Raw genomic sequence first — 14019 nt, 5'->3', positions numbered from 1 at the left:
CCTCTCTCTCTCCTAAACATTAGAAATGTTGTAAGTATGACTAATATTATAAGTAATAATAATAATAAACTTAAGCACATTAAGAGGTTTTTCCTGCACCATTTGCTACAGAAAAAAACAATTTAAAACAAAGTCTTGTTTATTTCCCATCACAAACCACAAGAACACAGTAGGAAGAATGTAAAGTTCATGGATTTCTTTTAATAAAATAGAACTTTATGTCATGTGAAGAATTTGATTTGAAAAGTCAGCATAAAACATGCAGAGAATCACATCAGCAGATTCCAGCAGAATAAGGTGGAAATATTTCATGTCATATGCAGAATCTGTTGAATGATACAGTGGAAGCTCTAAAAAGCTAGTGATAGAACTGTAGAGTCACTTGGGACCGCCTCGCTGAAACACATCTATAATTCACACCATACATTTTAGCACAAAAACTCACACTTAACACTGACCGTAGAACTCAGCTGAATAAAATTGCACTTAATGGAGACATTGATGTGTTGTTTCCCAGAGTTAATCCGTTCAATGATCATGTAATAAAAAAGTAAAAACAATGCAGTAGCATAATTTACTGAGAATAAATTTATATTTTACATACAAACATCAGTATTATTTCACAATCAGCATCTCTTTCAGCTGCCTCTGCCTCCACTGGCTGTGTTTTAGAAGCTGGTTGGTTAAATTAAACAAAATAAATAGGCCTCAGTTATTTTCTTTACAGAGGATCACAAGATGTGCGTGAAGCTCAGACATTTACTTCGGTTTTTCCTCGAGGATAATTTACCACCAGGTTGCTGTCGTTGGTCAGCAGTGCTCGTGTCATATGGGACAAATGTTTTTTATTCAGTAACACTTATAAATGTGCCGATTTGATCTCAAATCCATGTTCCCATGTTGTGGCGGGCTGCTTGCATTTGTCACTGATGGTGGAGATGGTGGAGTGGTTATCCAGGTCGTCTGGGTCAGGCAGGTGCAGCTTGATGAAGATCGTGTACATGAAACTTCCTAAAACACCTCCGATGAGTGGGGCCACCAGAGGAACCCAGAACCAGTAGTTGTAACATCTGGAGAACAGACAGATTGACCCAGATTAACAGGAGAACTACATGTCTGGTTATTATCGGATGTTGCACAAATCACTATATATTTCTGTCAAATACTTTATTACAAATTATTGTGTAATTTAACCAAAAAGCTATGCCAAGGCAGTTTTAGCCTCTTTTGTCCTTTTTGTTTTTGTTTTGAAACCTGCACATCTACTGTATGCTTCAGTCCCAGTGCTCCTACAACTACAGAAAATAATAGGGCTGGCTGTTGAAGATAACTGATTATCTTTCTCAGTTAGTTCAGCCCGAATGGGAGCGAAAAGTTCAAGTGAATATTCAACTTTATATTTATCAGGTGACCAGAAACACATCTCCAATTGGATGATAACCTTATTCTGTTTGAGGAATGTTTAGACGAAGGTCAAAACAGGTGAAATGCTGCTTGTCTGTCAGCTTGTTTTTATTTTTGTTCTGCCTCCTAGTGGCCAAGAATCAATTAATGTAGCTTTAAATAGATTACATAAAGTACAAAGTTTGTTCCCCACTCGTGGAAAATTCACAGAAAAGCCAATTGATTGCAAGATTATATAGAGCAACAAGTTGTATTATGGAAGAAACAGCATATTATCATCAGCTGGTCTGACATCATCCCGCAGGAAACAGCTCTGAAGTCTGATAACCTCTGACAGATGTGATAAACACAGGGTCAAAGATCAGGAACAATGGCAAACCATGTCATTTTCAAATGGAACTACAACAGTTTGCACATGCATGAGCAGTGTTTTTGTCAGATAAACACTTACGTGAAGACCTCAGTGCCCCAGCCTGCAGTCAGCGTGAGGAGGCGCGGCCCCAAGTCCCGAGCAGGATTTATTGCAGCGCCGCAGTTACCTGACATTGACATGGAGATCCCCAGGACAATCACCCCCACTATAGCAGGAATTAACTCTGTGGGAGCGGGGGTGTTCCTCTTCTCATTCAAACACAGGATGCACAACATCAGCATGCCGGTGCCCACTACCTGAAGACATATGGACAAATAGCAATGATGAGTTGAACAGCTGTTGAAGTACATCCTAAAGTTTACACACTCCCAACTGACCTGATCGAGGAAACTTCCACCCAAAGACATGTAATCTGAAGGATATGTGGCAAATATAGATGCTGTCTCATTTGGACCGTATACTGTCAGAACTCCTCCACTAAAATCCATTATAGCATCTGAGAAAGGAAATGAGTTAATGACAAGAAGCAAACATCCAACAAATTGGATGCAGACTTATAAGTATATAGAATACATTGATGATACTTGTATTTGAAATGCTTTACTACGAACCATAATACACTAGGAAGACAAGCCCTGATGCCATATACGCCCCCAGCAGCTGGGAGAGGGAATAGGGCAGCAGCCGTCCCCAGGGCGCCTGGCCCAACACACAGAAACTCAGAGTCACAGCCGGGTTCAGATGAGCACCTGCAGGGTGAGAAGGAGTGGAGAGAAATGAGAAAGAGTGTCGGTTGGAAGAGGAGTTTTAGGTCCAGTGAGAGTCAGAGAAAATCTGGACAAGATCTCATTGAGTTCGGATCAGTGAATGTCTGCAGTAAACATCATAAACCAGAGTGTGGGTCGGATCTTTTCCTGTAACTGTCAGGTGAAAAAAAATCATAAATCTCATGTATAAGTATCATAATGTTAATGGCCATTTTAGCAGTTTTTACCAGTGATGCCCTTGGTGAGGTACATGGCCGACATGACGCCCACAGAGAACGCCATGTTGACCGATAGAAACTGGCCTTTAGTTTCCCTGCTGGTCTTCACCTGAGCAGCAGCCGAGCAGCCAAAGAGCTGAGATTCAAAGGACAGATTAGAGACAGTGGTAGGAGGTGTCAGGGAAATTCAAAATTCAGTGGAACAATAAACAATCCTCCAACACAGATGATTATTAATCACAGATTTGTGGTTGAAAGGCAATTGCTTGTCTCCTCATAAAATTAGACTTGGACTTGGACACACACACACACACACACACACACACACACACACACACACACACACACACACACACACACACACACACACACACACACACACACACACACACACACACACACACACACACACACACACACACACACACACACAAACACCTGCAGTAAGGCATTATTACTGATTTAACTTTATGGGCAATAAATAACTATTGACACAGTTATATTATGTCTTTATTACAGGCTAACAAATAGCATCCAGTAAATACAGAGGCCGTCAAAGACTTTAATGACTTTAGCTGGAGGAACGTGGTGCCAGTGAAATAAGGAAGGTCCTGACATGCTAATAAAATAATGTCAGTTTATGAAATGTTTTGTGATAGCTGGGTTATGTCTTGGTAATTGTTTTGTAATTGTGAACCGATTAAAGAAAGTAATTTGTGTTTACATTATTAAAAATGTGTCTGTATAGTGCCTGCCTAAAAAAATGGAAATGAAGACCAAAACACACACATCTGTACAATCTTTGCATTTTTTTTAATTTACACAAATTTTGGAGCAACTTTACTATCACAAAGAGTTTTATATGGAACTGGAATACTGTATACTGAATATCTGTGTAATTCCCATAGATTTTTGTAATAATAAAATATTCCCAACTGTAAATTCATATAAATAATACGCAGCATGTATGTCACTTGATTGTCCTCTGCACCCAGATAAATAATTAAAATGAGCTAAAATAACATGATTGAAAAATGATGATGCCAGAACAAGAAAAGTGATGAAACGTTGTCAGTGTAACTCACCAGCAGGACAAAAGTTCCCAGGAATTCAGCCATGCACTCTCGCACCAGAGGGTTCCTCACTCTTAGAAAACGTAAATTCATCATGGCTGGAGTAAAATGAAATTCTCCCTCTCATCCCACACTGGACTGTCTGTGTTATCAGGTCAACCAGCTGTTGTTCTCTTTGGTGTGAGTCTGTCCAGGAGCTGTTGGTGTCAGTGACGGAGGGGGCAGTGCTGAGCTTCCGCCTGGGCATCTGAGGATCTGTATCCCACCTCTCCACAGCTGATCAAACACTATTACTCATTTATTTGTTTGTGACACCTCCGGATAGGCTGGTGCACAGAGTGTAATATTCCTCCGCTGGTAGAGGTTGGGTGTGTGAACAGAGGCCATAAACAGTCAGGTTATGTGATGACAGGATGGTCACAGGGCAATAAGCTACAGTGTACATACACCTAGATCTACTGGTGCTTATGACAAATCCATCGGTGCCAATTTATTTTGGCACTCGGCCTGTTAAATCAGCACAGCCAGAGATGTACATCATGACTCTCTGTATCTGTTACTGGTGCATATTTGACTGTGTGTATAAAAGTGTTTGTATATTTATCCTCTATTAAAGAACCTGAATACATCAATCAAGCCTTGTGTATAAACCTTAGGAATTGCATAAAGGATACCAGATATGATCTGCCCCAATAAGAAAGGTTAAACCCAATAAATATTCCACAAACAAATAAATTGAGACTTTTCCAGATGCATCAAACCACGTCAAAATGTGTACAAGAAATATATTGTCCTAAGTGCAATTGAACTGGTAAATCATTAATTATATGGTTGTAATTTATGATTATAATTATATAATAATCATTAATCATATTGATAATGATTATCATTTTTGTAATGGGTCTGTTGAACTGTACTTAACGGTTTGTGATTGAACTCCGAGCTATATTAGTGTTTCTTTTTGTAATCTATGCTGTTAGAATCAGAACAATACAGTTTAACCTAAACTAAAGAAACACTGAGGAATATCCTGTGATGGGAAGATATTCCATTACTATTTTAAAAAGATATTATTTCTTTGATTATTAATATTTACTCATCACCATTTTTTTTCCGGACTGAGGTTAATTCATATACAAACATTCCTTCAAGCCAATCATTCTCCAAAACAACATAATAACTGAATTTGCAATAAATGGTTCGGTAGTAAAAACGGAGATTATGGTAAAAAAAAGAAGCATTGCACTGTAAATACATGTACAGGTTATATCAGGACTGGTGTGGTGAGATGTTTGGTGGTGAGGTTGGTTAATGTAGGTAAGGTGGTTGATAAGGAAGCCCCTCTTATCACCAGGAAGCCGAATGTCACCACAACCCCTTTCTACTCCCTTGAACTCTGGACCACTAATGGATTATGTAAGTCTAGTACATAAGTGCCGTGTTGGAGTAAAAGAACTGTGTTATTGCTGATAACTTTCTGACAGGCACGTGGCAGTGACACGAAACCAAATTCACATCAGATAAGATATAAAGCTCACAAAAACGGCTTGATGCTGTTGTTTCCTCCGAAATAGTTTGAGTTCGAGGCTTAAGTAAGATTTAGACAATGATTATCTTTCCACTATATAAACCTTAACAATGTGGAGACTGTAAAGCTCATATCTTATCTATGCATCACAGTTTGGTGCATAGAAGGACAAATACCTTGACCCTGCAGTTTTGTCCCCAGAGTTGTTTTTTTTTTTTTACTGAGAACTGATAGAAAAGTTAACATGATGCCACTCTTTCGCCCTCTGCTGGATACAAGAATAACAAGCGTCACTTTGTTAGGATTTATTTTAAAAAAGTAAAAGAAACTTTGAATGCACTTATAATGTATTCACAACATGTTACAACGTGTATTTTAATTTACAGTGCCGTATTTGGCATAAAAGCCGGTTCCTTTTGAAAAACGCATGAGCCATTAGTACATTTTAATTATTATACATAAATATCACAGGCCTTGAGGTAGATGTGATCCTGTTAAAGAGAGAAAATAAATACTTTTGCCCTCGTCTTTAAAATCATGCTTCATTTTGGGCATCATGTGTAAACAAACTGTTGTATTGTTTCAAAGGCCCAAATCTCCCAGGTAATTCACGTCATGTTTCATCCAAGCCACTGTAGTTCTCATCATTCCCTGAACTTTACTGTCCTTCGATAACCCTCACGTTTCCAGATGTTTCAGAGGGCGGGACAGTACCACGTCCACGGTACCAGAGGGGAGTTTTCTGATCAAGGTCCAAGCCTCCAGACGCCTCATCCCCACCACGCTCACACCCTCAATCTCCAGGATTTCATCGCCGGGACACACCTTGTCGACTGGACCGCCTGAAAGGACAACAGAGACAGGGACTTTTCAATAAATGTCTGTCTTTAAAACATCTGTATACAGTGTGTGTGCTTTCAGAGTCTTAATTCTGATAAATATATGAATCAGCTCTATAAGAATTGGTGGATGAACGAAACCTTTTACACAAAAAGTATAGAGAATCTTTTTTGTCACCGCAGCCATGATCAAATATTTCTTGAAAAACTTCAAGGTATTATTGCGATAAAAAAAATGTCTTTAAAAGTAGGGGGGACTGATTTATAGAAGCATTAATTCTGTGCACAGTCTGGTATTGTGGCCATGTCATCTTATTGTATTCTTATGGTTCTCGTTTTGGGTGCTGAGCCCGCTGCTGTGTGTTCTTGGCTGGGTGTCGTCTCCTGGTTCAACCGTTCAACCTGTCCTGAGCCAAGCAGTCAACCCTGTGAACTTCCTGCAGTGTATAAGGACCGGTTTGATCACTACTTCTCTGCTGGAACGTCGTTGTGTTGTTAATCTGTATCTCTTGTGTTCAATGTCTAACCCAGTCCACCTCTGTCTGGAGCAAACAAAAGATGGACATATGTTTAAAACCCATATCTCTTTAAATAATTCAGGAGCGGGTCCTCTCTACAGAGGCCACCATGGTTTTTACACTAGCCCAAACTGAACAAACTAACACCTTTTTAGTTTTTATGAAAACTGAAGGCTACCACAGGTTCCTCTGTCATGTTTGTAGGGGCGGGTGAGGTGAGGGGTATTCAGCTGCAATATGTAGCTTTACCACTAGATGTCACCAAATTCTACACACTGAACCTTTAATCTTTCTGATTAGCACAAAACAAATAGTCATGTTTGGTCATTATATTTTATTGCTGTCTGTTGAGTGACATGAATGTACTAGAACTTGTACTTGAACATTTTTTATTGTCCAAGAATTTGATCTATATTGCACATTGATATAAGCTGTTTCTCATCCACCTCTTTGAAGGGAAGGCGAGGTCTTGATTCTTGTTGTTCTGGGTTTGTACCCTCATGGTTGAATGCACTTATTGTAAGTCACTTTGGATAAAAGCATCAGCTAAATGTAATGTAATGTAATGTAATGTCATAATGATGCTCAAATATCTGCATTTTACGCCGACCTGATAAATACTGAGTGTCACTGAGTTCTCACCCTGGAAGATCTTCTGTACAGTGAGAGGTCTGTTCCCCAGACTGGAGCCTACACCTCCCTCCAGACTGAAGCCCAGGTCCCTGCTGTTCTTCTCCAGACAAACACACATGTGCTGACCTGAGGAAAACAAAGACACTGTATCTCACTTTGAGAAGACATCAGTCGTAAATCTGCGAACTGTCGTTCGAGTCGTTCGAGTCTCACCATCATCAGTGAACTGGGTCTGTGTTGGTCCCGGAGTACTTGTCTGCACTCCACTCTTGGAGACGTCGCTAATGCCTCCCCTCCTCAGGACCACCACTCCTGTCTCACGAGCCTTTGCCCTTCTCAGCACCCTCAGAACCTCCCAGTGGGTGTAGCCATTCAACGCTGTGCCGTTGATTGACAAGACCTGGTCCCCTTCCATGATGGAGCCTTCCTTAGATGCCACGCCTGGGTGAAAGACCCTATGGACCTGAGGAGAAGATCACCGTCATCAGACTAATGAAAAGACTGGGGACAATCATTTAAAAAACATTTTCAAGAGACAAACAAAAACATGGCGCCTCCTCACAGTGACTGGCTTGCTCTGGTCCACGCCTCCTGCCACACTGAAGCCCAGTCCCACTCCAACCTCCTTATGGAGAACAGCCACCTGCACATCATCATAGTCCTGCAAGACAGAAGAAAAGTTGCAACTTATCTCATTTTACGTTTAATATATATATTTTTTTAACTCTATAACATGGCAGAGAGCAGCAAAGATGAAAAACAGTGGGAGATGACCTGCAAGAAATGTTAATGTGAACCTTGGACTCTCGAGGATAGTTAGAGGATCCAGAGTAACCTTAACCACCAGGGTGACCTCATTTTTAAGCCTTGTAGGAGCTGTTTTCAGTCCCGTGTATGCATTTGTATTTATTTGTGTTTAAACTACTGAAAATCAGCCAGAGCATCATTCCTTTGAGATAAGTGAAAGAGACGTAGGGCAGGAAGTGAAGCTAACTGTGGTCAGGTGTAGCTGCTTTGAGTTGGACCTTGTTCATGCTGCAATGTGCAAACAAATCTTTGAAAACAGCTATGCATGTAAGGAGTTACGAATCTCCAGCTGTTTAAGTACCTGCAGCGTGTTGTCCCCCAGGCTCCGGACATCCTCCAGGAGCCGGTCCAGCTCCTCACTGGGCATCACTGACACGCAGGACAGAGCCGACACATCTGAGCTCAGTGAGGCCGACCTCCGACCTCTCGACTGCCACTCATCACTGTCGTTGTCTGACTCGCAGTCAACCCCAGCAAAGTTACACAGTTCTGAAAGACTGTGAGAGGAAAGTATCGTGGGTAAAAACGCTGAGGGATTGAAAGGAAATTGATCGTGCTTTGCATTTCCACAGAACCCACCTGACGCAGAAGCTCCTGTTATCTGACTGGCTCGTGACGGTCACAGAGGACTCTCCTGAATCTGAATCATAGTTGGAATCCTCATCCTTCTGCGTGCTTTCGTCGTCATCCTCATAATCTCCGTCGTCATTCCACACCTTAATGGCTGAGTTCAAGCCTGCTACCCAAGAGTCAAGGTCCAGCACCGGTTTCCTCCCTCTCTGCTGGGCGGTGGTGACCTCTGAAGACACGAGATCAAGGAGGTTGCTGTGGGAGGAGGTGGCGAGGGGACGAGGCGGAGGGGAGGAGTCTGGATCAGGAGATTTGGTGGCGGAAGTGCTGTCATGTCTATTTGCAATGGGGGAGGTCTTTTCTGGTTCTGCAGTAGGTGAATTAACAGGCGAGTGGTTGGGGGTGTTTGTCGGGGTCTCGCCATCATCACTAACAGGTGAAGACGCCACATTAGTTGATATGTCACTGGAATTAGACAGTAGCAGGGTTGGTGTATTGTTGGCTGTCATGTCTTTCTCGCTTGCTTCCTCAGGACTTGAGACTTTGGCGAAATCCGTCTCATCGATGAAAAACGTTTTACGGCGTCCTCCATTCAGAGGGATTTCAAGTGAACTCTTGAGTTTGGAATATTTGCCAAAATCTTCAGAAAGGTTGTCTCCGCTATCCGCTATTCTTTCACTCTCAGCCAAATCAACCCCTCCTTTCTCTTTCCTCTCTAGTCCGACCCCGTCCGCAGATAAAAACCTTTCTAACAGCAGCTTCTTCCCTGCCCCTGTCCCTTTGTCGTCAGGTTTATTGGGCGCCTCCCCTCCCTCTTTCAAATCCTCCCACTTGTCCCTCAACCCACCTATCGCTTTTGCCGACCCGCTCTTCTTCACGCCATCATGGCCCCTGCTGAGCTGCGTGGGCACAGAGAAAGCTCGTCTGGGCATCAGGATATGTCCTGTTGCCAAACCCTGAGCTCTCTGTGTCAGAGCCTCGAACTGGCTGATCTTATTCCTCACGCTGGCTGGAGCTGAGAAGTTCTTCTTGGGTGTAGTTTTATTTGGACTTGACTCAAATACATCTTCATCAGTGCTGCTCTTCAGTTCAGTTTTTTCTTTAATACCTTTTACTCCATTAGTTTCCTTTCCATCGTTGACCCAGCCCTGATCGCATTTTCCGTTCATGCCTCTCTCTGTGAATCCAGATGAATCTTTGAGAGCAGCTGATGTCTCTTCTTCTAAGAAAGGAGTTGGTGCAGTAAACCCTGCTGCAGCCCTGGCAGATCTAATCTGAGCTGCGACAGTGTTCCTACTCCTCGCTCTATCCAGAGACATTGTGCCTATATCCACCAACCCCTTCCCCAGGTTGGCTCCACCTTCTGGTGGATACCTGCCCTGGACAGGCCCCTGCCACAGTCCCCCTGACAATCTCCTGCTCCTCCCTGGAGAAAGTGAACTCTCAGAACCTGACGTGTCCTTCTGAGGTGTCCAGGGGGAAGATCTGATGCTTTGCATTGGACTGAGGCTATTTTTCTCTCCTAATGAGAAACCCCTGGGGAAGGTCCCCCCAGCTCCCCTTTCGTATGACCTGTGTGATGAAATAAAGGAGTCCGCAGATGTAGCAGAGGTGGAGAAGTCCCTAATTTTGCTGTTATCCTCAGCTTTACTGACACCAGTAGATCCGTAGAGTTTCTCTATCCTCTCCATTATACTCTGACCTCCTTTGGGCCCGAGTGATGAAGCTGTCTCTGTGAACCTGGAGCTTGGTCCAGACTGGGACCTCAGCCTGGAGGGGAGAGAATGACCCTTGCTGACCCTGACCAACGTCTGGCTCAGGTGACTCACCGGGCTCCTCTCCTGAACAACATTAGTTCGACCTGCAGAGCTGTAGGTGTGTGTTGAAGACATCACCCTGTTCCTCACAGCTTCAGCTCCGGTCCGTCTTTCATCCAAGCCTCCAAGCTGTTTAGTGACGTCCCCTCCTCTGCTGGTTGACAACATGTCAGCTCTGGTTCCCCGGACAGGACTCTTCGCCTCTGCTCCCAAATCCACACTTTTACTTCTGCCTGACAGGTTGTATCTCCTCCACTCTGTCCTGCCTCGACTCTCAAACGCAGGGTTTTCACTTCTGTCGGTGCCGGACTCTGTGGTCGTTTTGTCTCCTGTGCCATTCTGGTTCAGCTTGGTGGACGTTTCGTGGTCTAATGTTTCCTTCTCCTCACGCTGACCTTTGACACTGCTACGACCACCAGTGCTGTCTTGATATTGAGAGACTCCATCCTCTTCCTTATTCGTACCATTTGTGTAAGGATCTGTCCCACGTCTCTCTCTTTCTTCGTCTCCTTCAGTACCCTCCCTCACCTCCTCTATAAAACCTTTGGATCTCCTGACACCTGGTCTGCGGGTGAAGCTGTACGAGGGAGAGTTGGCCGAGCGGACAGTAAATTGCGCCCCTGTCCGCGTGTCGCACTTGCTCACTGGAGTTGGGAGAAATGGCAAGTCCATTGTCTGAGAGTAAACAAAGTTAACGACCTCCTGTCAAGTGCCAAATCCCAAAAAGAGAGCGGAAGAGTGTACTTGATATTTAAGCGATTCCGAGCAACTGTCCTTTAGGCTGCACTCTGGAAGCAGTTCATGTCAGTGCTGCAGTTTTGTGGATGCAAAAGACAGTGTGACTGTCGCACACTTACAGGCCCCTCATTAGTTTCTTGCACAGACACAAATTGTGCATTAAAAAGTTTGATGTTTCAGAGCTCCTCTCGATGATTTCTCTGACTTGTGGTCTAGAAGTGACGAATCCTCTGGGCTCCTCGTCTTCCCAGTGTTTGTTCAGCCAACAGCTCCCATCGCCTGCCAAGCATAAAAATGTACAAAGTCAGGACAGGATTCTGCTGGAATGTTGCGATTGTGGCGACTCTGGCTGCTCAAAAAATGGTCAAATAGAATCACAGGGTGGTGAAGGACAACAAACACAGGGTGTTACAGTGACGCAGAAAGTGAACAGTGAATGGAGGAGATGTGGAAATGATTTGAAGGGGACAGGCAATTGGGCAAGAGAACACTAACACTACTGTTTTCTCCCTCTAAACATCTGTCAATTGTGTCGTTTTACATTTTACCTTCCTAACGCTCCCCTCCCACTGACTGAATGAGCCCATTCACAGAACAGTGACACTCTGGTGGCTCTCTTTGTTGCACACACTTATCATAACGGCTGTTTACTCAAGCAACATACTCATGACTATCTGTCAGCGTCAGCTAAACCTGAACAGAAAACTGGAAAAACACACCTAACAGCAATCCTCCCTGGAAAGACATTTGCAATAAAGAGCCACTATCGGTCTGTGCAGCCGTGTATCGGTCTCAGAGTAGTGACTGATCGAAACCTTGTGAAGGAGTCACATGAAATGATCAGATAAGATGGGGTCCAGAGTTATTTTCATTTACATACAGCCAAGAGAACGGGAGATAGTGGCGCTGATGGACAATGGCTCATCAGGGATATCTGAGTGTTCAGCCACACACACACACACACACACACACACACACACACACACACACACACACACACACACACACACACACACACACACACACACACACACACACACACACACACACACACACACACACACACACACTGAAACTGTTTGATAATTTTTCAGGTCACAATAAGGATCCAATCGTCTCTATTGACATTAAGCGCACACACTTTAAGGTGTTGATTTACTGCATGAACACAACAGGAAAGAACCATTAGATAAGACTAGATATGACTAAATGTCTAAAGATGTGAAGTTGTTTGCGGTTGTTTCTTGTAGTGAAGTCTGGGTTAAGGCTTTGGGAAACAGTCTCTCAGATATAGGTGAGTCTGAGTGTCGGTTTACAGAAACACCTGTTCTGCCAGGTCACAAAGCAGCCTCCCATCTGGGTAACCCGGGCAACACGGCCCGGTTTACTTCACACAAAAAGACACAAATGCACCTACACACACACACATGTACTCTTATTATACATTAACTTATTGATCCATCAACACATTCACACACACACACACACACACACACATGCGCCTTACCGTCTCTCAGAGTGACCTCTGTCTCGTCCCATTGTGTTGACACAGGTTCATAGTGAAGCAGCGCTCTGCAATGACATCAGCTCCTAAAGCCTTGTTCTCTCTGTCGCTCTCTCGTTCCATCAGCTTTGCATGATGGACTGTGTACAGTGACTCAAACCTGCCACACTGGTTTGTTCTCTCTCTCTCTCTCTCTCTCTCTCTCTCTCTCTCTCTCTCTCTCTCTCTCTCTCTCTCTCTCTGTGTGTCTCTGTCTGTCTCTCCCTCTCTCTCCTCCCCCTCCCATTGTTGTTTTCTCCCTATTTTCCTCCTCTCACAGGGTAGCATTCCTGACTACAGCTCACTGAACAGCTCAACAGGGAGTGCACACACACACACACACACACACACACACACACACACACACGCACACACACACACACACCTACAGCTCCATCCCTCGGTGTACAAGATCTGACATCAGCATTTCATAGCTCATGGGAGAGGAGATGCAGCTCAGATAATGTGTGTGAAACCAAACAGGAACGACATTTCCCAACGTAAGCTCATAATATCACCACACCTCAGGTGTGTAATGGTCTGGGCTGAGCAGGTATCAGAATACATAATAACACAGCACCTTTAATTGGGACCAGAGGTCGCAGAGACTTTATATCCACTCTGAAAGACCAACAGAGATAAATATTGTTAGAATAAAACCTCTGGTGTGTCATATGTTCAACAAAACAAGAAATGTGAGGGACTGTGATGTTGATTGAAGGGGAGAGGCCTTAGATATCGCCGATACTATTTATCCACATTGTAAAAGAAGGATTGTTTGTGGTAAAACTGAATTTGCAGAGTAGGAAGGTGAACAAACAGAAATTCAAAGTGCAAGCAGACCAGTGAAATACAAAACACAAGTACTTACAGTTTGTCGTTAGTTGTTGTGTAACGTCTCATGTTCTCACTGCTGCTTTTCTTGCAGACACCTGCTGCTACTGTCTTCTGCTGGGACAGAGGAAACTGTGGTTACCACATGAGCGAGTTGCAAGTAGAAGTAAGACGTGTCTGTCTCTCTGCACAAGTCAAAGAAACAGTCTGAGGCAGAAACACCAAGCCAAGGCCAAGGGTCCTCAGGATCCAGTCAATGTGTAGCTGTACACACAGAGGACTGGTGGGCTGCACGCTCTCCTCAGGACACAGATAAGTGTGTGAGTGGGGGTAAATAGCTGCAGCATGGCTCCACAG

General features: G+C 43.6%; 2 protein-coding genes across 5 annotated transcripts; both read right to left on the bottom strand.

Annotated features, from left to right (window-relative positions):
• aqp10a (aquaporin 10a) lies at positions 1-4430 on the bottom strand. Its single transcript, XM_034610981.1, has 6 exons — positions 3848-4430; positions 2772-2898; positions 2389-2526; positions 2155-2273; positions 1856-2073; positions 1-1070 (listed from the first exon to the last, which is right to left on the bottom strand). Exons 1-6 carry the CDS (start codon positions 3929-3931, stop codon positions 860-862), a joined length of 897 nt encoding a protein of 298 aa, XP_034466872.1. The 5' UTR covers positions 3932-4430; the 3' UTR covers positions 1-859.
• A 1223-nt stretch (positions 4431-5653) lies between these two features.
• Positions 5654-13983, bottom strand: si:dkey-92i15.4. 4 transcript variants are annotated; one of them, XM_034610973.1, is made up of 8 exons: positions 13700-13983; positions 12005-12100; positions 8740-11564; positions 8462-8657; positions 7916-8014; positions 7567-7816; positions 7363-7479; positions 5654-6205 (listed from the first exon to the last, which is right to left on the bottom strand). In XM_034610973.1, the coding sequence occupies exons 3-8, from the start codon at positions 11217-11219 to the stop codon at positions 6042-6044; spliced, it is 3306 nt and encodes a 1101-aa protein (XP_034466864.1). In that variant the 5' UTR covers positions 11220-11564; positions 12005-12100; positions 13700-13983; the 3' UTR covers positions 5654-6041. The 4 variants fall into 4 exon arrangements, with proteins under 4 accessions (XP_034466864.1, XP_034466862.1, XP_034466863.1 ...); XM_034610971.1 differs by lacking the exon at positions 13700-13983 and adding an exon at positions 12793-13093; XM_034610972.1 differs by lacking the exon at positions 12005-12100.
• Between the last annotated feature and the right edge of the window lie 36 nt (positions 13984-14019).

The sequence above is a fragment of the Hippoglossus hippoglossus genome, chromosome 16 (assembly GCF_009819705.1).
Source record: "Hippoglossus hippoglossus isolate fHipHip1 chromosome 16, fHipHip1.pri, whole genome shotgun sequence".
Lineage (NCBI taxonomy): Eukaryota > Metazoa > Chordata > Actinopteri > Pleuronectiformes > Pleuronectidae > Hippoglossus > Hippoglossus hippoglossus.
The sequence above is the reverse complement of the archived record's forward strand: the minus strand, read 5'-3'. Positions and strand labels throughout refer to the sequence as shown.